General features: G+C 37.8%; 1 protein-coding gene and 2 pseudogenes across 1 annotated transcript in view; 2 read left to right on the forward strand and 1 right to left on the reverse strand.

Moving 5' to 3' along the window:
- Window positions 1-11,842, forward strand: part of LOC144253904 (olfactory receptor 7E24-like) — a 32,820-nt gene extending 20,978 nt beyond the window's left edge. Inside the window, exon 2 of the mRNA XM_077796560.1 lies at window positions 10,900-11,842. Within this exon, the coding sequence (XP_077652686.1) occupies window positions 10,900-11,842 (943 nt within the window). The remainder of the gene's footprint in view (window positions 1-10,899) is intronic.
- A 4,875-nt stretch (window positions 11,843-16,717) lies between these two features.
- On the reverse strand, window positions 16,718-17,467 carry LOC144253905 (tubulin alpha chain-like; annotated as a pseudogene).
- Window positions 17,468-17,978: 511 nt separating this feature from the next.
- LOC144253906 (putative gustatory receptor clone PTE01 pseudogene) lies at window positions 17,979-21,547 on the forward strand (annotated as a pseudogene).
- The last annotated feature ends 3,679 nt before the right edge of the window (window positions 21,548-25,226 follow it).

The following is a 25,226-nucleotide window of genomic DNA, read 5'->3' on the forward strand; positions in this document are numbered from 1 at the left end:
TAAATACATTTGTACTTTTATCTATTTCCCCAATTTAAATTGAACCTTTTAAATTATATTAACCAAAAGTATTTGGATCCATTTTTTAAAATTTTAGTTTATGATCTCATATGTCAATTTTTTTTGTATGAAATATATGTAGACATGGAAATACATATAGACAGACAGTACACCGGTGCACCCATACAAGCAAACAGACAAAAACCTTATAGCTTATTTTTTAAAAAACCTATTAGATTGAGAGTTAGCCTTTGTAAATTGGCCTTAGAATAAAGCAGAATGTAATCAGAAAAACATATTAACCTAGGCATATTGGATCAAAATTATGAGTTTATCAAATATAGAATTTTAAAAGTTTTCTGACCTTTTTCCTGAGGTGGTCCTGTTTATGAAAGCTGAAAAGAGTTGAGGGAACATAGACAAATGAAGGGGGCTTATTTTTCCCTGGACGAATTTCCCAAAGATGCAGCTTCATTGGTCTCCTTGGGAGAGTCCCCCAGGTTGGGGTCCCATTCTAAATTGGTTATTCTGGTTTCTTGGATAGAAGCCACCAACTTTTAGCATGACATTGAAAAATCTTTAGACCATTTTTTTTAATAGTTGGGAGTTATTCATGCTTGTAAATACTGAGAGACAAAAGCCAAATTTCCTAGACAAAATTATGCTTTTTGTTATACACTTTAGGAATAATAATTTTATAAAACACTTTAGTTTTAATCTGTCCTCTATAGGAACTGACATGATTTACCCACCTGGCCCAGCTCCTAAATGAAGACAATCTCTAGAATGTCTTTTTCTTTTTACCTTTAGCTTTTACTTTTGACAATTCTTTTTACTCCTGTTGGCAGCACTTTACATTTTAATGCAAGCTGTAGTGAGCACAGTTAAAAGAGTTTTAACCATTTTTTTTTCATTAGAAACAAACTGAGGTAGAAATTAACACAGAACACAAAGGAAACAAACAAAAACAAACCAACAGACAAAGTCCTGAAAAGTTAAGAAAACAAGTTCTCTGTAGCATTTCCTTGTCTCTGATGTTGGTGGAGTGAAGGAGTCCTGATGAAGGAAGAGCGGTTATGAGAACAAGAAAAGGGCCCGCACACAACACATGGACAGACAAACACAAGTCAAACTGGCGAACAGACACGGGACAAATGACAAACAGCAAGAAGACGCTGTAGAAACAACAAACAGCAGAACTGACACAGGACAAACAACAATCGCTGAGGTCACCTAGAGAGACCTCTAATGGGGCAGAGACCCTGCAAACAGAACAAACGGCCGGCAAACTGACACTGGACAAATGACAAACAGCAGAACAGACACAGGACAAGCAACAATCGTTGAGGTCGCACAGAGAGACCTCTAATGGGGCAGAGACCACATCTTGTCCTGCCCCCAGACAGATGAGGCCTCCCAGGGAGGCCTCCAGTGGGCCCCAGATAAAGATAGATGAGGTCTCACAGGGAAACCTCCAGGGAGACAGTGACCATGTCTCTCCTGTCCTGGAGAAGGTGTAAGTGACTGTGTCCAATATGACCTTTTCCCCAGAGAAGAGTCAACTTCCCAGAACTGACAGCCTGCAGGAGGCTTTTCAGAGCGTCCTAGGATGGATTGGAGTCATCCTCGGAGTGAGGCTGAGGAACCTCTCTCAGGAGCTCCCCTCTACTCTGGGGCCGAGGTCCAAGGCAAATTTGGTGTGAGGGTAGGGAAGAAATGGATTCCGGACGAGCCCCCAAGTGTTATAGTTAAAGCTTTGTCCCAGGGTTTCATAAACTGACTTCCAGACCACTCACATATAATTGAATCAAGCCATTATTGAAGCACACTGGTGGTGGCTGAGCAGAACATAAAGCTGTTCCTCTGATCAGCCCCGAACAATTGCAAGGGCACTCCTTATAAGCCTGAAAACCACAAAAGGGATGTTCAGGGGTCTAGCCAATGCAAGCAAGCCAGGTTACAGAAGTGGGACAGTGCAGTCAAGCAGAGGGAAGCCTAACCAATCACAGTTAGCCCAGTCACACCAGTTACAGAAACAGAGCCCCGTTAATCTAGTTACAGAAACAATACCCCATTAGGTGGTTCTGTGTTCTTAAAGGTTTCTATAGCAAAAGGAAAAGAACATCTTGCTCCAGTCATGACTCTTCTACTTGGCATGGTTGTTTTACATGATGAAGTCATAAAACAAAATTGAGTCACATTTGCTCCTACTATCACACATACATGGAATATTTGCGCCATTTCTGTCCTCAGAACCTCCTTTTTGTCTTCCTGTCTCCCTCCCCCATTCCTCTCCTCATTACTGTACTGGTTTTCTGTTTATTTATTCATACTTTTTAAAAAATTAGTACTTTACAGATGTACATTTAGATGGAATCCACTGTGGTATATTCATATATGTACATAGCATAATTTTGTTAATTTCATCCCCTTCTCTTTCTTTAATTTTTGTGTAGCTTCTGCATATGAGAGAAAATATTTGACCCTTAATTTTCTGGGTCTGGTTTATTTCACATAGCATGTTCTCAAGTTCATTTATTTACCAGTAAATACCATAATTTTATTCTTCTTTTTGGCTGTGTAAAACTCAATATGTAAATCAATTGCTTTCCTATGTGCCAATAATGAATCTGCTGAGAAAAAAAAAAAAAAACAGGGAAATTTTTCCATTTATAATAATCTCAAGGAAAAACCATTTAGGAATAAGTCCAGGGAGGTAAGAAATCTCCACAATGAAAACTTTTAGAATACCAAAGAAAGAATTTGAAGATTTTAGAAGCTGGAAAGAACTCCCATATTCTTGGAGATACAGAATTAATATTGTCAAAATGGCCATACTATCAAAAGTGCTATACAGATTCTGTTCAATGCAATCCCCAATATCAATAACATTTTTCACAGAACTAAAAAATACTTCTAAAATTCATTTGGAAGAATAGGAGACCCAGAACATCCAAAGCAATCTTGAGAAAAAGGTTGATGTTGGGGGCATCATGATACTGGACTTCAAATTATACTACAGAGCTATAGTAACAAAACCACCATGGCATCAGCACTAATGCACACATGAAGACCAACGGAATAGAATAGAAGACACAGAGACAAACCCACATAAGTTCCTGATACTTGACAATGGTGCCCCTGATAACTCTGAAAGAAATGGTGTAGGGAAAGTTGGATAGACATAGGCAGAAAAATGGAAATAGATCACTGTCTTTCACCCTGCACAAAAGCAAACTCACAAAAGTTAGTGAAAGACCTAGGAATTAGACCAAAAACTCTGCAATGGCTAGAAGAAAACACAGGCTTAACATTCCAATATATTTATACAGGCACTGACTACATTTACAAGGCTTCTAAAGTGCAAGAAATAAAACCAAAAATCAATAAGTGGATAGCATTAAATTAAAAACTTATTCACAGGAACTAGGGATGTGGCTCAGCAGTAGAACACTTGTCTAGCACATGCAAAGCCCTGGGTATGATCCTCAGCACAACATAAAAAATAAATAAATAAAGTTATTTTGTCAAACTACAACTAAAAAATAAATATTACACAAACAAATAAAAACTTATTCACAGCAAAGGAAGGAAGAATGTGAAGAAAGAGCCTACAGAATGGAGAAGATCTTTGCCAGCTGCTCCTCTGACAGGGAATTAATATCCAGAATATATTACAAACTCAAAAATCTTAATAGCAAACACTAAATAACCCAATTAATAAATGGGCAAAAGAGCTATATAAGTACTTCTCAAAAGAAAAAATACAAATGACCAAAAAATATATTGAAAAAATGTTAAACATCCCTAGCCACCAGGGAAATGTGAATCAAAACTACATTGACATTTCCTCTCACTTGTATCAGAATGACAATTATTAAGAATAAAAATAGTAATAAATGCTGGTAAGGATTTGTGGAAAAGGGTATACTCATAAATTGTTGGTGGGATTGAAAATTATTATAATCACTCTGTAAAGCAGTATGAAGATTCTTCAAAAAACTAGGAATGGAACTACCAAATGACCTAACTATCCACTCCTTAGTTTTATCCTAAAGAACTAAAATCATTATTCTACAGTGATACAGACATATCAATATTTATAGAAGTTTAGTCTATAATTGTGAAGTTATGGAATGAGCACAGGTGCCTGTCTATAGATGAATGGATAAAAAAAGTGGTTGGTGTATGCATATACATATGTGTATATGTATATATGTATATGCATATATATGACAATATAGGTGATTAATAGTGAATTGAATATTAATAAATTATGATTAAAATACTGTTCTCTATCTACACAGTTCCCACTTGTGAAAATGAGAGGTACAAAAATTTTGAAAAGATTTTTGTTAAACTTATAAGTTAAATGATGCCCCTCTCTCAGGTTTTTGCTGTGTATCAGTTAAAGTGCTGGAAAGAATAAATTTATATTGTAAAAACAAAACCAAAAACTACCCCCACACAAAACTACACTGAGATTTCATCTTACTCTAGTCACAATGATGATAATCAAGAATATAAATAATAATAAATGCTGGTGAGAAAATGGGAAAAATGGAACTCATATGCACTGTTGGTGGGACTGTAAATAAGTATAACAATGGTGGAAATGGAGTTTCCTGAAAAGAACCATCTTATGACCCGGGCATACCACCCCTCAGTTTTTATCCAAAAGAATTAAGATGAACATACTATAGAGATGCAAGCATACCCTTGTTTATAGTAGCAAAATTAATATGTATGTGGAACCATACCTATGTACTGAATTTACATGTGTATTGTGAATGATACACAATTTATGTATGTGAAACAAGCCTGAGAGTCTGTCAACAGATGGATGGATAAAGAAAATGTGATATATTGTATACAATGAAGTTTTATTTAACTGTAAATAAGAACAAAATTATGCCACTTTTTGGAAAATGGATGGAACTCAAGAACATCAGGTTAAGTGAATCAAGACAGACTCTTAATGTCCAGGGTGGTTTTGTCTTATATGTGAAATCTATAGATAAAAAAGGGAAGGGGGGGAGGGATCTCATGAAAATAGAAGAGATACAAGTGTGGGAGAGGAAGTTGCTCAAGGGGAGGGAGGAGAGGACTAGAGAGGTACAAGGAATTGAAACTGATGAAATCATAAAATGTACATGGATGAGCATGCCACTGTGAAACCAACTACTATGTATAATTATGCACCAATGAAATAGTAATTTAAGAATTTATCATAGTAAGAGTGGAACTGAAAAGTGTATGAGTTTTTAAAAAAGAGAAATGAAAGAAATGAGGAGTACATATGAACTTTTCATTAGTAAAAGGTGGAGAACGTTTACTGATATTCATTTTCTCCTCCTCTTCTTCCACCATTAATATTAGCAAGTCCTTAGAGTTTGTAAAAAGTTGTAATAATTTGGCTAATTATGATCTCTATGCATTGAGGCTCCAAGACATATAATAGTCAATAATCAGCCAGTGCCTGCAGGTCTTCAGTTTGATGGCTCCAGTCCAGTGGGCTCCACAGCTGTGTCTCCTCCTTCCAAAGTTGTTTGCATCAGAAAGCTGCTGTCTGAGGTTGTGTTGATATTAATCCTGAAGGTGAAGCAGGAGGTCATTGCACACCTGGCAGGGTGTGCATCTGCTCTGCTGGGTCATGACCTCCCAGATGCACAGCATGAGTCAGTATGTGCTGCGGGAGTTGAAGAATGGAAGAGGGAATGTCCAAAGCATTGCTTCCTCTTTGTCAGGAGAAACATGCAGTTTGGGTAGCCAGGTGGGAGAATAATAGAATATAAAATTGCAGTTATAAGGACTGTGAGTTTATATAATTGGTTGTAATGAGAACAGCAGAAATCTCATTCAGTTTTGATTTCCTGCACACTGATTCTGATTCCCATATATTCTATCCAGGAGGGGAGAAAATCCACCCTTTTAAACTGTGTTCTAAGGAATACAGAAGGTTTATGAAGGTGTTGAGGGGGATGAGGATGAGTGTTAGGATAGTATCCCTACATAATGAGCTGTTACTGAGAGATTCCTAAGTTCAACAAGGTGCTTAGCTATGTGTTCTACATAGATTCTTTCACCTGCCAAGTCTTCTACAAAGCTTAAATTCCACATTATTATATTTATAGAATAGAAAGGAGCACAGCTGTCTATGTAACTTGTATTAGGTGTTCCCCTTGAACACATTGAACCCATGTTTGATTGAGCTGTCTGTAACTGACTCAGAACATTGGGCAGGAGAAGCTGGACAGGTTGTCTCCTAAATAAACCAGTTATTTCCCTTCCCTGTCACCCCAGATGAGACTTCATTCTCACTAGGCACTTCTGCCTGAGGGTGTATGGTATATTATACTATAGATTAGTATGTGGCACCTGGTGCCATAATTTAGGAAGACTGGCTGAGACCATAGGAAAAGTCTTAGAAAGAGAAGACACACAACCATTCAGCACAGATCTCTTTCTGGTACTTCAGCAGCCATCGTCCTCCTGCATTCATGTAACCAGCGCACTCAGTCTCAAAAGCAGTTATAAGCCAGATGTAGTGACACACACCTATAATCCCAGAGGCTTGGGAAGTTGAGGCAAGAAGATCGTAAGTTCAAAACCAGCCTCAGCCTTAGCAAGACCCTGTTTCAAAATAAAAAATGAAAAATTCTGGAGATGTGGCTTGGTGGTAGAGTGCCCCTAGGTTCAATCCTCAGTTCCAGGGGTGGGGTGGAGGGAAGGAGGTATGAAATCACGTCAGCATTTCATTATTACTATTCAGGAAACTTATAAGTTAAAAATATACCTGAGATGTGCTTGCAATTAAGACCTCTGGACCTTTGCTTAAAATATTCAGGTGGTTGGGAAATAATAAAAAAGATTAGCAGATCTTACTGAGAGCTTGGCAATTTAATTTACTGCTGTCAATTTCATTTATTATTTTTTGAACATAGAGCAGGTTGTGAGTATCTCTGAGATTCAGCATTGTCATCTGATTTGATTTCAACCTGAACCAGTTGTTGAGGATGGATTAAACAAAATATGGGTACTATGTGATTAATATGTGATCATATATAAAATAAGGCAAGTACAATTAATACTTATTATTGGTTATGGTAAGTATTTTCTTTATGTCATTCAACTAAAATATCTTGTGGTTAAAATACTGTCCTCTAACTATATATTATATAATAGTTCCCACTTGGATAAGTTGAGAGGTACAAGAATTTTGAAAGGATTGTCATTAACAATAAGCTTACAAGTTAAATGATGTCTCTCAGGTCTTGCTAGGTATCAGCTAAAGTTCCAGAAATGTGTGTACTACAGGGAGAGACTTAAAAGCACATATTGATGTCAAGTAGGCTATTCAGGGGCAGTAGATGTTGCATTATATACTACTTAGATGAGTTTTAGGGCTTCTTTAGTAAGTTTTAAGAAAATATATGGATTTCAAAATCAATATTGTCATGGAAACATTAACAATAACATTTACCTATCAAAGGACTGTGACTGCCATTGGGGAGAGCTGTGAAGGAGAATGAAATCATGCAGAGATAACAAGGACTCAGATTTCATCATCAGTGGTAATTCAAATCTCAATATGCTTTTAGTTATGGAGCAAAGATTGCTCAATGTTTATATTTTCAAATTGGTATTTTATTTATGACAATTATAGGTAATTTTATTGCAACATTTTTAAGTGCCAGAAAATATTCTTAGGCAGTGATTCTGTATTCTGGTTTAACCCATTTTGTCTCATCATTCCCAGTTGTGGAACATGTAGAAAAGTTAAATATGGTTTATGAAATAAAAGTGTAAGTATATCATATTAATAATATAATTTAATATCATATTACATTAATCATAATTTATACAATAATATATAAGCCCTGGATTATTATTTTTAACCTATTTTAATTCACCTGTGTCAATTTCTTTGGAACAATTGCATAACTGAGAACTTCGGTTTTCCAAAATGTGTATGTACATATATTCTGATGAAGTTGATTTTGGCCTAATCCAAGGGTATCTAAATATTTTAAAATTTACATGGGTAAATACACAGATATATGAGATTCAAGAAACACTATTTAAGCAATTTCAAAAATTTAAAAATTTCTTATAACAACATTATAAGTTATGTATTTATTTTCCCCGTTTTTTCATATGGGAAATCTGTTCCCATGTGTTTATAAATCTGTCCCCAGACTTTTCTTGTTTGACTTTTATCCCAATTAAATCCCAGTGATGCCTGACAAAGTAATGAGTCTGAGTTTTTCTCACATAGCTAAAGTAAAAGAATTGATGTGAAAATGTATATGTAAAAAGGTTGGCATTACTATAGTGACACAAGCCACATCAATGTTTATAATAGCTCAATTCACAATAGCTAGTCTATGGAACCAAACTAGGTGCCCCTCAATAGATTAATAGAAAAAGAAAATGTGATATATATCACACATACACACACATACATACATACACTCAATGGAGTATTACTCAGCTTTAAATAAGAGTGAAATTATGGCATTTTATAGTAAATTGTTGGAGTTGAAAAATATCATGCTAAGTGAAATAAGCCAATCCCACAAAACCAAAGACCAAATATTTTCTCTAATATGCAGATGCTAATTCACAATAAGGTGGGGGGCACTAGGGAAGAACAGCGTTACCTTAGATTAGGTAGAGGGAAGTGAAGGGAGGGGAGGAGATGTGAGGATAGGAATGATAGTAGAATTAACATAAATTATTACTGCATGTATATATGTGAGTGCATGACCAATGTGATTCTGCAACATGTAAACTCAGAAAAATGAAATTATGTCCATCTATATATGGTATATCAAAGTGCATAAATGCATTCTACTGTCATGTATAACTAATTAAAATAAATAAAAAGAGAAATAAAAAAACAGGTTGGGGCTGAAACTTGGCTTTTGGGTATTCCTGGTGCTTAAATTCTCAACTGTGAGAGGATTTATGATTAGAGAAACAGTGAAGCACAGCAGCAGGTCACTGTAGATTATAATATGAACAGTGCAAAGAGCTGTTTTCCTCACTAGATATTTATGGGGTTGATTCCAGTGTTATGGTATAAAATTAAAAAAAACACCAAAGTATTATAAATTTTTATTATTTAATCAGTGTCAGGTGAAGGGTACACTAGTTCCACATATCTAGTCTATGATGGCATTGACTGTGTGCAGTTGCCTAAAACATATTTAAAAAAAAATTAAGTTTGTCTAAACCAAGGATAATAGTAATATAATAAGTGATTTTTTTCCTTTTTACTGAATAATTTCATTTTTTGAAGAAATATATCTTTAACAATATTATTTTTATCTATGTCATTGTGTGTATTTCTTTTTTAATTTTTATTTTTTGGTTCTAATTAGTTATATATGTCAGTAGAATGCATTTTGACATATCACATATAAATGAAGTATAACTTCTTATTCTTCTGATTGCACATGATGTGGAATCACACTGGTTGTGTAGTCATATATGCACATAGGGTAATAAAGTCCAATTTATTCTCCTATCTTTCCTACCCCTGTATGCCCTACCCTCCCTTCACTGCCCTCTGCCTTATCCAAAGTACTTCTATTCTTCCCTACCACCGCCCCCCATTATTGTGACTTAGTGTTGCATATCAGGGAAAACTTTTGTTCTTTGGTTTTTGGGGACTGGCTTATTTTGCTTAGCATTATATTGTTCAGTACCATCCATTTACATGCAAATGCCATAATATCATTCTTCTTTAAGGTCAGTAATATTCTATTGTGTATGTATACCACATTTTCTTTATTCATTCATCTGTTGAAGGGCACCTAGGTTGGTTCCATAGTTCAGCTATTGTGAATTGAGCTGCTGTAAATATTGAAGGGGCTGCATTACTGTAATATGCTGATTTTAAGTCCTTTGGGTATAAACTGAGAAGTGGGATAGCTGGGTCAAGTAATATTTCCATTGCAAGTTTTCTGAGGAATCTCAATACTCCTTTCCAGATTGATTGCACCAATTTGTAGTCCCACCAGCAGTGTATTAGTGTAGCTTTTCCCCATGTCCTTGCCACCATTTACTATTGCTTGTTCTCTTGATAATTGCTATTGAATGATTCAAAAAGACAAACAATATTAGACTGACAACTTAGATCCACAAAGGAGGGAAATTAGAATACATAGAAGGACAGAATCCTGGAAGAAAACTGGCCCATAAGTATGTGTTATGATTATGAACTATCAATTTAGTGTTTCCATTATGCAGTTTTCACCCTTATGAAGTGGTTGATATATATTCTGCATTATAGAAATTTGTACCATTGTCTTAGAATGTGATAAGGTATATTAGACTGCTTTTTACTTTACTTTAATTAAAATGAACTTTATTTCTAAAAGGAGAAAACATATTTCTCACACTTTTTTCCCCAGAGTTAATCTGTATGCTACTGTGACTGTGAACTTCTTTTATACCTGGTGTTGGGGCCTTCTAACATTGTTCACTTGAGTGTATTTAGGAGGGTAGGTTAGGTGTTGCCTACTCATGTAATCCTAGATCCTCAGGGGCCTGAGGCAAGTTAGAGACAAACCTGGGTAACTTAGCAATACCCTGTATCAAAATGAAACAAAAAGGGGCTGGGGAGGTAGCTCAGGGGTAGATGGCTTGCCTAGTACGGGTGAGGCTGTGAGTGGAAGAATAATAATATAAAATAGGTGTGTACAAGAGGAGGTGAAGGATAGAAAAACAATAATGAGAGAGTTCCAAGATGTCACAATGTGAAATATTGTTTAATCTGTATTGATCTCAATGTGGATAACTAATTGTGAAGGCTTGAACTAAATGCATATATGGAGTGCTCAACACTTGCTAATTTGTTTCATTCTCCCCATCCTCTTTTCTATGTTAAAGGTGTCCAAACATTATAGAAGCACTAAATGTAACAGACATCTTAGAATTCCATCTCCTGGGTCTCTCAGCTGATCCAGAATTGCAACCTGTCCTCTTTGGACTGTTCCTGACCATGTACCTGATCACAGTGTTTGGGAACCTACTCATAGTTCTGGCCATCAGCTTTGATTCCAACTTCCACACCCCTATGTACTTCTTCCTTTCCAATCTGTCCTTGGCTGACATCTGTTTGACCTCTACCACTGTTCCGAAGATGATTGTAAACCTCCAAACTCACAGTAGAACCATCTCCTATGAGGGCTGCCTGACACAGATGTCTCTTTTTCTCATTTTTGGATGCATGGATGATCTGCTTCTGATTGTGGTGGCCTATGACTGTTTTGTGGCCCTCTGTCACCCCCTGCATTATCCAACCATTATGAACCCTCGACTTTGTGGCTTTTTAGTTTTGGTGTCTTTTTTGGTTAGCCTTTTGGAATCCCAGCTGCACAATTTGATTGCATTACAGTTTACTACTTTCAAGGATGTCAAAATTGCTAATTTTTTCTGTGACCCTTCTCAGGTCCTCAGTCTTTCCTGTTCTGGCACCTTCATCAACATCATGGTAATGTATTTTGTTGGTGCTCTATTTGGTGTTTTTCCCATCTCAGGAATCCTTTTCTCTTACTATAAAATAGTTTCCACTATTCTGAGAATCCCATCCTCAGGTGGGAAATATAAAGCCTTCTCTACCTGTGGGTCTCACCTATCAGTTGTTTGTTTATTTTATGGAACAGGCTTTGGAGTGTACCTTGGTTCAGCTGTGTCACATTCTTCTAGAAAAGCTGCAGTGGCCTCGGTGATGTACACAGTTGTCACCCCCATGCTGAACCCCTTCATCTACAGCCTGCGGAACAGGGACATTAAAAGTGCCCTAAAGAGGCTCCACAGTAGAATCATCTAACCTCAGGATGTTTGATGTCCATTTGATGGATAGTTTGGAAAAAGCAATAAAAGCTAGCACCTAGACCTGTAAATCCCACCCCTTTGGTTACATTATTTTCTAGTTGATAACTTTAATTTCTCATGTTTCATTGTGTAATGGTAGTTGTTGTGGTTTTTGGACAAGATTAAAGGGAATTTGAAAAATGTTTTTATTAGTGCATTATAGTTATACATTTGTTCCATTGCAATCTACGTACTTCTACCTTCCCTCCCCTTTTCCCTTCACCTGCTCCCCTTCCTCACTTTGGTACTCTTTTATTTATTTTTTTAAGTTGGTGGTTTACAAATATACATAAAGATATGTTCATGGCATGGTTTGCTCAATTTTATTCCACTATTTCTCCCTTTTCCCATCTGTCCTCCCTCCCTCTCAATCCCCTACCTCACTCCACTGATCTGCTTTCTGTTTTCAAGAACTTCTACCCTCATTTGTTTTCCATATTTCCTTCTAGCTTCCACACATGAGAGAAAATATTTGGCCTTTTACTTTCTGAGTCTGGCTTATTTCACTTAGCATGATAGCTCCAGTTCCATCCACTTAACTAGCAAATACCACAATTTTATTCTTCTTTATGGCTGAGTAAAACTCCATTGTGAATATATACCACATTTTATTTATCAGTTTTTCTGTTACATACCTTTTCCGGTCCCATAACTTAAAAAGGGGTATAAAGTTTCAGTTTAGAAAGGTGAAGAATTTCTGTGAATGGATCTTGGTGATCGTTTCCTATCAATATGAATGCAATTAATACCATCAAACTGTTAATTAAACCATGGTTGAAATGATAAATTTTCATTATGTGCATTTTACCTCAACAGAGAGTATAAATAAAAATCAGATGAGTAATGAGTATAAGCAGAGAGGTGGAGAGATTTATATACTTACTGCACATAGAAGCAGTTGATCAATATGGGACTAAAATGATCATTTTCTCATTTCCATTGTAGGTCATTCTCTCTTTTAGTGGCACAAAATAGAAATATTATTCCTAATACCAGATAAAATTTCTTGGTGATTTTTTATGGCATGATTATTACTGTACACTACAATGATGTTTCAGTAGTGGAACTTCAGAATATGAGAATTCTGACTTATTTTTCCTTTGGACAACAAATATACATGTCTAATAGTAAAGATGAATATCTATCAATTGTTGGAAGTCAAACAAATATAGTCCACCCTCATATCATATAAAAATTCTTTAGTGTGATATAGAGAAAGGCATGACCTTTTAAGGATTGTTGTAATAATAACCTGACACATTGAATGATGTTGCTGCCTCCAGTTAAAGTCTGTGTTTGTGTTAAAGCATCTGTTGTAAAAAATGTACTTCAAAGACAGGATCAAATCCATCTGTTGATGTAAACAAGACATTTCAGGGCCATATGTATTGTGTTGTAAACTACTTAGGTGAGCTTACTATTTTGTGTAAGGGACTATTTAGTGACCTTCCTATAAAAGCCCTAGGTTGGGTGAATGTCCATGTATTGACACTTCCACTCAGTGTTTGTCCTCTGCAGTTCCCAGGATCACACCACTTTGAGAGATGACACTAAACCCTTAAGTACAATCACTTCAGAGAAAAGCCACATACTAGTCATCCTTTGGAAAAACAAAAACTTGTTGATGGTGTTCTCCACAGTTCCTCTAATCCAGGTATAAACTTGTAGTAGTACTTTGGAATAGGTTGAAAAGTTAATTATTAAAGATTAAAGGGGAAGAGAGAAAAATTGGGCAAAAGAAAAGACAGAAAAGAATAATATAAACCAAGGTACAAAAAGAAGAAAAAATGAATGGGGGCAAAATTTGAGGTAGTAGCTGGTAATGTAAGAGGAAAAGAGGAGTAAGAGGAGTGGATGTATGGAATGATTCCACTCAATGCTTTAAAACATAGAAAAATACAATCAAATAGGTCAAGGACACAATATTGAATATAAGGGTAACAACTATGAAATCAAAATGAATAATATAGGTATGGTCAAAGTTGATGTTAGAGCTGTTTACAGTAAACTGTGTGAAGGAGAAGGTAATTCATATTGAGTTTTATTGTTCTGGACTTCATCAGGATTTGGGCCATTAGAAGATGTCCATTACTCTTCAGCTTTTTATCCCCCAAAGGTTCCAGGGCACAAGAGCCACTCCCATGGTTGCTATGGACCCCTCATCAGCCAGTTCACAGTTTTCCTTTGTCAGTCCAGGGGCCTGAGGCTGGATGCTTAGAGGTTGCTGTGCTGCCCTGGCTGGCTCTTTCTACTGGGTGCAGGAGTATGGGATGTAGGAATCAGGGCTGTTGCTCTGAATGCAGTGGGACACCATTCCCTCCTCAGGGCCCACTTCAGATTGGCATAGAACCTGGTGGCTGTCTGCAAGCTCAGGACTTGTGGTTGTGGGCTCTCCATGGTAGTCTGTGGTGTAGAAGTGTCCCTGCCCTGACCAATGCAGATCACCCAGGCTGTGGCCTGTGCCTGCAAATCTTGGGTGTAGTGCCCTTCTGCTGCCTGGGACTGAGTCAGCTGCCTGTCAAGGACAACTACCAGGGGTTGTGCATCTCAGGCATCCACTCCCATCTCTTCCCAAGCTGCTGCAGAGGTCGTGTGAAGCTCTGGATTAGGTTCCTGGAGTGACCAGCTCTCAGATCCCCACTCTGGTATCCACAGTGAGGGGGAGGGATTTGCAGCAACTTTCATCTAGTAGCCATTCCTCTACAAATTCCTTCCATACAGATGATTGAGACATTCCACTGCAGAGGTTCTCCCTCTGGTTTTATTTGTTGCTATCTGAAGGTGGGGAGAAGCTATGTTGACTTAATTCCTTCTGGGAATTTGACCAGCTGTGAATTCCACAAAATGACTTCCATGCCCAGCATGGCTTTCAGCTCACAATTTGAGTTAAACTGCTGTCCTCCACTGCTTCTGCCATGCTTTGATTTGGTGTGCTTTTCTTTCTGCCTCTTATTAAGGAGGTGAGTTTATGTGATGTTCCTCTTTCTTTCTCTCTCTGTTTTCCCTCTCCCTGGTATGGGTTTGGGTTAAGCAACTCTGCCCTTGTTTTCTTCTCCAGTAACCAAACTTCAAGTCTCTCCAAACCTCAGACTGTCCAGTATTGACTCTTAGACCATTGACTCTGTCATCCACTTTTCTGGTCAGCTGTTTTTTCTCTGCCTCCTTTCTGGATTGTGGAAGGGTCAGGGTTTATAATCTACCTCTGCTTTATAGTGAGATTTAATAGATTGATAGAAATAAGCCTATATTAAATGAAAAATTTAAGATTTTTTCTTATAATTTCATTATGTTTTACTCATTGATAGGTAAGTGTAGTGTGTACCGACACCACATTTGTAGATAGTAATGTTGTGTGTTATTTTAGTCAGGTAATTTTGCTGCTGAGACTGAAAGACCTGACAGGTACAACTGTACAGGAGGAAAATTATTCAAGGGCTCATGGTTTCAGAGGGCTCAGTTCACAGAAGCCTGGCACCATTCCTTGGGGTTCAAGGTGAGGCGGAACATCATGGTAGAAGAGGGAGGGAAGCAGCTCACATGATGATCAGAAAGGAGAGAGAGAGAGAGAGAGAGAGAGAGAGAGAGAGAGAGAGAGAGATCGAGATCTCCATTTTACAGGTACAAATATACACCCCAAAGCCACACCCCCAATGCCCCACCTCCTCCAGCCACACCCCACCTGCCTTATCACTCAATTAATTGCATCAGGTGATTAATTCACCAATTGGGTTAAGGTTCTGGTAACCCAATCATTTGTTCTCTAAACCTTCTTGCATTGTCTCATACATGAGCTTTTGAGGGACATATTACATCAAACCATAACATATGATTTTTGGAATTTAAATGTATTTATCAAAATTTAAAATCTACCAAGACTAATGATAGGAATCATATATTAAATGATTTTTAAAAGATAAATCATATTTGACTGAACACTTTTATCCACAAAGAAGGGAAAATGGAAAACCCAAGAATGATAAAAACTCCTGGGACAAACGGCACATGACAAACTACCAACTTTAACCTACGGTTCAGGTAGGGCAGTCCTAGCTCTTACAGAGAGTTCACAAGCATTCTAAATGCAGTTTTGTACCACTGTTGTGGAATAAAGCAAGGTATATTTGATTCTTTTTATTTTATCTTATTGAGAATGGCTTTCCTTAAAGGGTATGGACATTTTTTATTCTGTATTTTCTTCTTCAAAGAATAGAATATATTAAAGAGCCATCATGGACTTGTTATCTCTCCTGCTTTTAGTTTACTAATGTTGCTCAGTTGATTGTCTCTAAAGGGGGTGTGTATAGGAGATAAATATCACAGAAACCAGTAATGCAAGAGTTCTAAGAAGCCTGGGCTTGTCACAGCTGAGAAATAATGATGAAGTTGTGTGGACTTCAGGTGTGAATACTTGTGAATGTGTGAATTAAAATATAAACAGAGTTGTAAGTGCTTGCTTGTTCATGTCTTTCACCCAACCCTGTTTACATTTCCCAAAAGGTGTCCAAACAATATAGAAGAACAAAATCTTACTCATGGGTCAGAATCTTTCCTCTGGGCTCACAGGTGTTCTGGAACTGCAGCATTTCCTCTTTGGATGGTTCCTGTCCCTGTGTGTGGTTATGGTGCTTGGGAACTGCTCATCATTTGGCTCTCAGGTCTGTTTCCTACCTCCACACAGCCACACACTTTTCCTCTCCAACCTGTCCTTGGTTGACTTCTATTTCTCATCCTCCACAGTTCCAAAGATGACTATAAACATCAACATTAACAGTGGGCTCATCTCCATAGTGGGCTGCCTGAAACAGATCTTTCTCTTTTTTAATGGAAACACTTATTGTTGATGGTCCAGGGCTACAAAAAGCAGAAATAAGACAAATATAAGACAACAGAGTATAAAATTGCAGCAGAAAGATGAATACTCTTACACTCATCCTCTTTCTCAGCACTATCTGTTTCAACCTCCTCATGGTCCTTCTCTTGAACAGCCATGTCCTCTTTACTCTAACCCCTTACCCATGTACCAGTGAACTAAGGCATGCTTGGCCTACATCAGGTTAAAATTGTGACCTGGGTGAGCCCAGGCCTCAGCAATGGCTGTGGTGTTGCTTAGCATACACACAGCTTGCTGTACCTTGGCCAGGTGTTCACCAGATACCACAGAGGGAGGCTGATAATTAATGCTAGCCTTGAAGTCATTAGGGACCAATCCACAAACTGAATGGTATGCTTGGTTTTTATATCAACAATGGCAGCGTTAACATCTTTGGGGACCACATCATCATGTTAAAACAGGCAGCAATCTATGTATTTACCATGGCAAGGGTCACAGTTCACCATCAGGTTGGCTGGCTCACAGAAACCAATGGTGATCTCTGCTACAGTAAACTCTTCATGGTAGGCTTTCTCAGCAGAGATGACAGGGGCATATGAGGTTAAAGGAAAGTGGGTGTGGGGATAGGTTTGACTGGAATTCTGTCATGTCACCATACAGGACTCCATAAAATTTGAGGGAAGCAGTGATGGAAGACACAATCTGGCTAATAAGGCAGTTTCTGGATTTGGATGATGGCAATGATTGCATAATTATGTGAACACAATTAATTAAATCTATGAATTCATATTAAATATCCACCATGGTGGGTGGGTACTCAATATGGTTAAAATGGTGATTTTTTTGTTATTTATACTTTACCTCAATAAAAATGGATAAAAAAGCAGACGTGCCTTTACAAAATGTAGAGGTGAGAGAAGTGAATAGTACATGAACTTCCTCCAAGGTAGAGGGAAGGCCCAAGCGCTTTTGTGGACATTCATTTCCTCTTGTTATTCTTTCTTCATTAATGTTAGAAAGTCCTCAGAGACTGGGACAACATGGATTAATTTGGCTAATTATGAGCTCTGTGCATTTAACATCCAAGGACCTTTAATAATCAATAAAGAGCCCGTGGCTTTAGTGTTTTTCTTTGATGGTCCATCCCAGAGAGCTGCATACTGTGTCTCCTGCTGTGGCTGAATGCATCAAGAATCTCCTAGTTGATACCCTATCCATATGAATGCCGTGAACAGGGCCTGAGTCTAATTGAGCCCCAGTCATGGGTAGATCCTGGGATCTGTACTTCTTGGTCATGACCCAGCAGAGAAGCGGCCTAACCAAGTAAGTGCAGAAGGGGGCCAGTGGATGTGGGAAGGATTATTGGAATATTGTTTTTTCACCATGAGGATGAACATCACATTTTGGAGAGCCAGATGGGAGGATACCATCTGAAAATTTCAGCTTTGGGGATTGTAAAGTTTACAGTTTTTTGATTTAAGGTGGGAATATCAGAAATCTTATTCAAAATTTGCTCTCTACCCACACTGGTTCTATTTCCCATAGAAATCTCACCCACAACAGCACAAAATGGGTCCTTCTAAAGAGTTTTCTAAGCATTGAAAAGGGACTATGATAGTGATGATAAAGATGATGAGGAGGATGATAGAAGCCAGAGCGTCATGAACTGATACAGAGGGCTTCTCCGGTTCCAGGTGCTGAACAATGTGTTGTCATTTGTTTCTTTTCATGTGTACCATCTCACTTTAGTTATGTAGGCCACTTTATTACTGTTTTATACAAAATGAAAAGTATCTGGCTTATTTCCACTTAACATGATGTTTTCCAGTTCTATCCATTTACCAGCAAATGCCATAATTTAATTTTTCTTTATGACTAAGTAAAACTCCATTGTGTACATATGCCAAATTTTCTTTATCCATTCATCTGTTGATGGGCACCTGGGCTGGTTCCATAATTTGGATATTGTGATACCTGTATCACTATGGTATGCTAATTTTAGTTCTTGAGGATAAATACCAAGGAGTAGGATAGCTGAGTCATATGGTAATTCCATTATTAGAGTTTTTTTGGCCAATCTCCACACTGCTTTCCTGGGTAGTTGTACCAATATGCAGTCCCACCAACAATATATGAGGGTACCTTTCTCCATATCCTCACTGGACTCTTTTCTCTCACAAACAGAAACTGGAGCAAAATAAGGAAAAAAGGAGAAATCCTGTTAAAGTAGAAGGGAGTTCACTGGAGTAGAGGAAGAGGATAGAGGAGGAGGGTGGAGGGATGGGAAAAGAAAGAATCATGAATGAAATTGACCAAATTATGATGTGCACATATATGAATACACCACATTGAATTTCATCTTTATGTATATCTATAAATCACCATTTAAAATAATAACTAAATAGAAAGAAGACCCATAGAGTAGAGGAAGGGGAATGGGAGATGAGGAGGAAATGAGAAAGTAATGGGGATTAAAATGAAGCAAAATGTATTTCATGCATATATAGGTATATCAAAATAAATTCTACTACTATGTATAACTATAATGCATGAATAAAAATATTTAAAAAATAAAATGAAAATGTGCATTATATTTATGTAACTTGTACTCATTTGTTAGGTAGAAAATATTAAAGCCATGTTTGCACTGGGCTGTCTGAACATGGACACAGGGCATGGTACAGGAGAATCCTGACAGGCTGTCCCATCAACAAGCCATTTCTCTTCCCAGCAGAAAGAGAGACTTGCCCACTGTGTTCTTTCTTTTGGGATTCCTGGGAATCACAAGACAGAGTAGTGGGGGTGCCTGCAGCATGCACTATGGAAGAACAGCCACAGGTCACAGTAGGGGAGACTCATGATCATTCAGCACAGATCTCCATCTTGTACCCACTCTGGAACATCCTTACAGCTGACCAACTTTTGTCTGTGCTTGTAAATAGCCTACTCAATCTCAAAAGGTCACCTTATGTCAGGTCTTGATTTCATTCTTACTCACAGAACTGGGAAGACTTTAAAAAATATAACTTGAATTGTACCTGTGTTTAAGACCTCTGCTAAAAACTTTCTGTCAGCTGGGAAATAATGAAACATTTAGTGGACCCAATTCAGAGTCTATCCATTTATTTTTTAATCTTTCTACTGTACTTATCATTTCTGAGCTGTAGGGGAAGTTGTTGGTATCTGAAACTCAGCCTTGTTATCTGAGTTGATTTCTAGTTGAGATAACTCCAATGAGGAAGGATTAAATAGATATAGGGCCTCTGTATGTGATAAATGTTTGATGCATATATAAATTTAGGAAAAAATAAATGTGTTATTACTAATGATAAGTTTATTCTTCATGCTATTCAGCTAAAACATCAGTCACCTGACATTGCTGTTTTCCTGTTTCTTTATGGGACATTTTATTTTCAGTCCTACAGATGTATATGCTCTGTATTTGGGAAGAAAAATCTCTCTATCTCATTTTCAATTCTCCAGAGCCTATGCTTGCTTGGCATGAGGAGACACAGCATTTAAATATTGCAAATCAAAGAAATTAGTCCCAAGGTCTTAGAACAAAACAAGATATATTGGACTGCCTGTTAATTTCTTTTTATTAAAATTGTTTTTTTAATTTAAAATGTTTTTTAATAAAAAGGAAGCTTACTACCTTCCCCCATTTTTCCTTAAAGAGTAGGCTGCATTTTACTGTGATCACAACTTGTTTCCCCCATTGCCACTGGACTTCTGATGGTGTGGAAGGAAGCGATGAATAATGCAGAAAGCAATAACCAAAGAGTACTGGAAGACCCTGTTTTTTTGCTACTGAGAAGTATTGTTGAAGATGCATAGATATTAAGCATGAATACTTTTCTTGTGAAGATTTGAATTCAAATGTATACAGAGTGCTGGGTGCCCATTTATATATTTCTTTTTTAATTCTCTTTTCTTTTTCAAAAGGTGTCCAATCAATATAGACCCACAAAATCTTACAAGTGTTTCTAAATTTCAACTTGTGAACCTCTCAGAGGATCTGGACCTGCAGCCCATACTCTTTGGCCTGTTCCTGTCCATGTACCTAGTCACAGTGTTTGGCAATATGCTTATCATCCTGGCCCTCAGCTCTGACTCTCACCTCCACACCCACATGTACTTCTTCCTCTCCAACCTGTCCTTGGCTGACAATGGTTTAACCTCCATCACAGTCTCAAAAATGATTGTGAACATCCAAACTCACAGCAGAGCCATCTCCTATGTGGGCTGCCTGACACAGATGTCTTTTTTTCTCATTTTTGCATGTATGGATGACATGCTTCTGACTGTGATGGCCTATGACCGGTTTGTGGCCACCTGTCACCCCCTGCATTATCCAATCATTATGAACCCTCGACTCTGTGGCTTCTTGATTCTGGGGTCTTTTTTGATTAGCCTTTTTGAATCACAGCTGCATAATTTGATTGCATTACAGTCTACCACCTTCAAAGATGTTGAAATTTCTAATTTCTTCTGTGATCCCTCTCAAGTCCTCAGTCTTTCCTATTGGGACTCCTTCACCAGTAACCTAGTCATGTATCTTGTTGGTGTCATATATGGCTTTTACCCCTTTTTGGGATCCTTTTTTCATATTATAAAATTGTTTCCTCCATTCTGAGGATCCCATCCTCAGGTGGGAAGTACAAAACCTTCTCCACCTGTGGGTCTCACCTGGCAGTTGTTTCTTTGTTTATGGCTATTCTCCATCTCTTAAAGCTTTTGAACATGCTTTTGAACATGCACATAGGTGGAGGAGATCTCCCTGGCAGAGAACGTTGGAAATCTCCCTCTAGTGAGACTGGGCAGGGGTGACAGGGTTGGGGTGGGGACTACCTTGAGAAAGCAGCTGAGGAAAAGTTTCTTGAGCTTGTAAACATATTGAGCAATTCTGTAGTATACAACATCAGCACACAAAAACCAGGTGCTTTCTTACATGTCAATAATGAATATGTTGAGAAAGAAATCAGGAAAACAGTTCCATTCACACTAGCCTCAAAAGATCTTCAGAATTAATTTAACCAAAGAGATGAAAGACCTCCTCCAAGAAAAGTATGGAAGGCTGGAAAAAGTAAGAGAGAAGACACCAGAAAATGGAAAGCCCTCCCATGAATAATATTGTTAAAATGGCCATGTTACCAACCAATCTACAGGAGTCAATGCAATACTCATCAAAATACAGTTCTGAGAAGAACTGGAAATAACAGTTCTAAAATCTGTGTGGAAGAACAAGAGACCCAGAATAGCCAATGCTATTCAGATGCAGAATAACCAAAGCAGAGTAGAGCTGGAGGCATCACAATATGCAATATTGAAATACTGAAATCCTCAGGATTTAGATAACATGGATCAATTTGTCTAATTATGAGCTTTTTGCATTGAACCTCCAAGGTCATATGAATGTCAATTATCAGCCTGTAGCCCTTCAGCTTGATCTATTTGATCCACTGGCCTCCATGATCATGTTTCTTCCTTCCATGGTTCTGCATCAGGAAGTTCCTATTTGATACTAAATTGATAGCAATCTTAGGGACTGAGCGGGTACTCAATGGGCACCAAACAGGAGAGGGGTGTTAGATCTGTGTTCTTTAGTTGTAACCCAGCAGAGATGCACCATACACCAGTGAATCCTGAAGTAGACATTGGATGGAGGAAGGTCCATTAGAAATGTTGTTTCCTCCTCCTCAGGTCAAACATCACACTTTCACTAGCTAAACTGGAGGACACCAGCATGCTAAATTTCATAATCCATTCTCCAAATGCCACAGAAAAATGCCACAATTAAAATCACATGACTGAAGACTTGTGTTTCAAAACAAGATCCTCATAATGCCATCCAAAACCAAACAACAGAGGTCATTCCTTGGGCTTTAACTATTTAATGTGTGGTTTGTGGATGACTTGCTTAAGAGAACTGAAAGGCATGAAAGAAACAGGGAGGCCCATGTTGGGGTTGAGGGAAAGAAAAAAGGGCTTCTAGAAAAAACAATGATTTCAGATTGGAGAATATTGCTCCAGAAAATAGAAAGGATTTACGAAAAAATAGAAAAAAATGAGATTAGAGAGAATATAGGAATATAAAAAACAGAGTGCTGTCCATGCTTTGGATGCTTTGGGCACAGGCATCAGTCATTCTCTTCCTCTTAATTAAGAATTGTAGGTGTATGTAAGGAGGTGAATGATACATCAAATATTAATGAAATAATTCCAAGATCATTGGGTTGCTTACAACTGTGAAATATTACTGAGGGTGTATGGACCTCAGCCTGAGTACTTTAATCATAAATATTTTTATTAAAAACATACACAGAGATCTGGGGTTGTAGCTCAGTGGCAGAGCACTTGCCTACATGTGTGAGGCACTGGGCTCCATCCTTGGCACCACATAAAAATAAACAAACAAAGACAAGCTGTCCATCAGCCAATACAAAAAATAACTAAAAATTAAAAAAATAAAATACAGTTTTTGGGCCTGCATGTTTCCTTCTCTTGTCCTCTTTTCTATTTAGAAGGTATATAAGCAATAGAAGCACAGAATCTAACATGTGTCTCAAAGTTACATCTCCTGGGACTCTCAAAGGATTCAGAACTACAGCCCACCCTCTTTGGGCAGTTCCTGTCCATATTCCTGGTTGGGTTGTTTGGGAACCTGCTCATCCTCCTGGCCATCAAATCTGATTCCCCCTGCCCTCCTTCATATATTTATTCCTCTCCAAAGTGTCATTAGCATGTATTTTAAATCTCCACCATCCAAAATAAGACTCATCACCTATGTGCACTTCTTGACACAGATCTCTTTTTCATTATTGGGTACATAGCTGATCTGCTTCTGACTGTGTTGGCCTATGACAGCTTTTTGGCTTTCTGTCATCCTACATTATCCAGTCATCATGAGCTTTGGCCTCTGTGGCTTATTAATTTTTATGTATTTTTGGTTAGCCTTTTGGATTATTAGCTGAAAATTTGGTTTTCTTACAATTTACTGACTTTAAGGGTGTGAAATTTTCTAGTTTCAGCGGCTTTATCTTACTTGTTCTGACAACTATTCTAATAATATTGTAAAGTATCTTATTGTTCATATTTATGGCTCCCCCCATCTCAGGAATCCTGTTTCTTAATGTAAAATTATTTCTGCTATTCTGAGAATCCACCCACAGGTGGAAAGTACAAAGCCTTGTATACCTGTGGATCTCATCTGTCAGTTGTCTGCTTATTTTTCAAAACATGCATAGAAATGAACCTCAGACCAGCTATATCATTTTATTCTTGAAATTTTGTGGTTAATTCACTGATGTACTCCTCTCCTGAATACCCTCATCTATGGTCTAAGCATCAGGAACATTAAAAGTGTCCTATGGAGGCTCCACAGGACCTGTGGCATCCAATTGGAATATATATTGTAAAATGTTTCAAAGCTAAACACCTAGTCCTCTCCATTTAGCCTCCTTGGTGACATTATTTTTGTTGTTCCATGGCTTTAATTTCTTGTCAGGTATCATAGGACACTGGAGTAGCCACTGCTGAGGAGGGTGTTTTGGGGAGTTTTTAAAATAGCAACAAATCCTCCATTTGCAAACATGAATATTTTCTGGAGATGGATGGTGATGATTGTTTACTGCAAGGTCAGTGTAATTAATGGCTATAAATGTGCACTTTGCAGTGAAGAATTTGCATTTTTCCCCAAATATTGATTTTACTGTAATAAAATGTAAATAAAAGCAAAATTCATCCCTAAAAAGAAATTAATTATACCCAGGAGATTATTTTTCAATAGTGGAAGGACTACAAACACTTTTGACATTTTCTCCTCTTCTTCCTCCATGATTAATATGAGGAAGTCCTTAGAGTGGGCCAATTATGAGCTTTGAGCATTGAGTCTCCAAGGTCCTATAAAAGTCAATGTCAGCTTGTGCCTCTAGTCCCTCAGCTCAATGGCTCCAGTCTAATGTATGCCATACCTATGTCTCTTCCATCCATGGTTTGGATTAGGAGGCTGTGCTTATATTAATCCTAAAGCCTAAGCAGGAGGTCATTTACTACCAAGCAGGGAGAAGTGTTGGAACCACAGTTCTTCATCATGACCCAACAGAGACACAGGGCAAATCAGTAAGTGTAGGAACTGAAGGATGGAGGAGGGACTACCCAAAGCATTGTTTTCTCTTCATCAGGAACGTCAAAATATCTAGATAGTTGTATTGGAGAGGAATAATGTGCAAAATTTTAGTTATGGGTACTCTGAGTTTGCATATGTGATTTTCGCAAGAGAAATCTTTCCTCCCACACTCTGCTTTCCATAGCCTGTTATCCACCATAGCAAAAAAAAAAAATGCACCCTTTTCAACTGTGTTCTAAGCACTGTGATAGTATCCTGTCGCGACCCCTTGCCCGCAAGGAAGACGCAACTCGGGAATCTTCTCTCAGCAGTTTATTCAGGTCCTTGATACTTTTTCTTCTATCCCCTGGATGCCCCTCCCAGCCTTAATAAAGCACCTCA

The sequence above is a fragment of the Urocitellus parryii genome, chromosome 3 (genome assembly GCF_045843805.1).
Source record: "Urocitellus parryii isolate mUroPar1 chromosome 3, mUroPar1.hap1, whole genome shotgun sequence".
Lineage (NCBI taxonomy): Eukaryota > Metazoa > Chordata > Mammalia > Rodentia > Sciuridae > Urocitellus > Urocitellus parryii.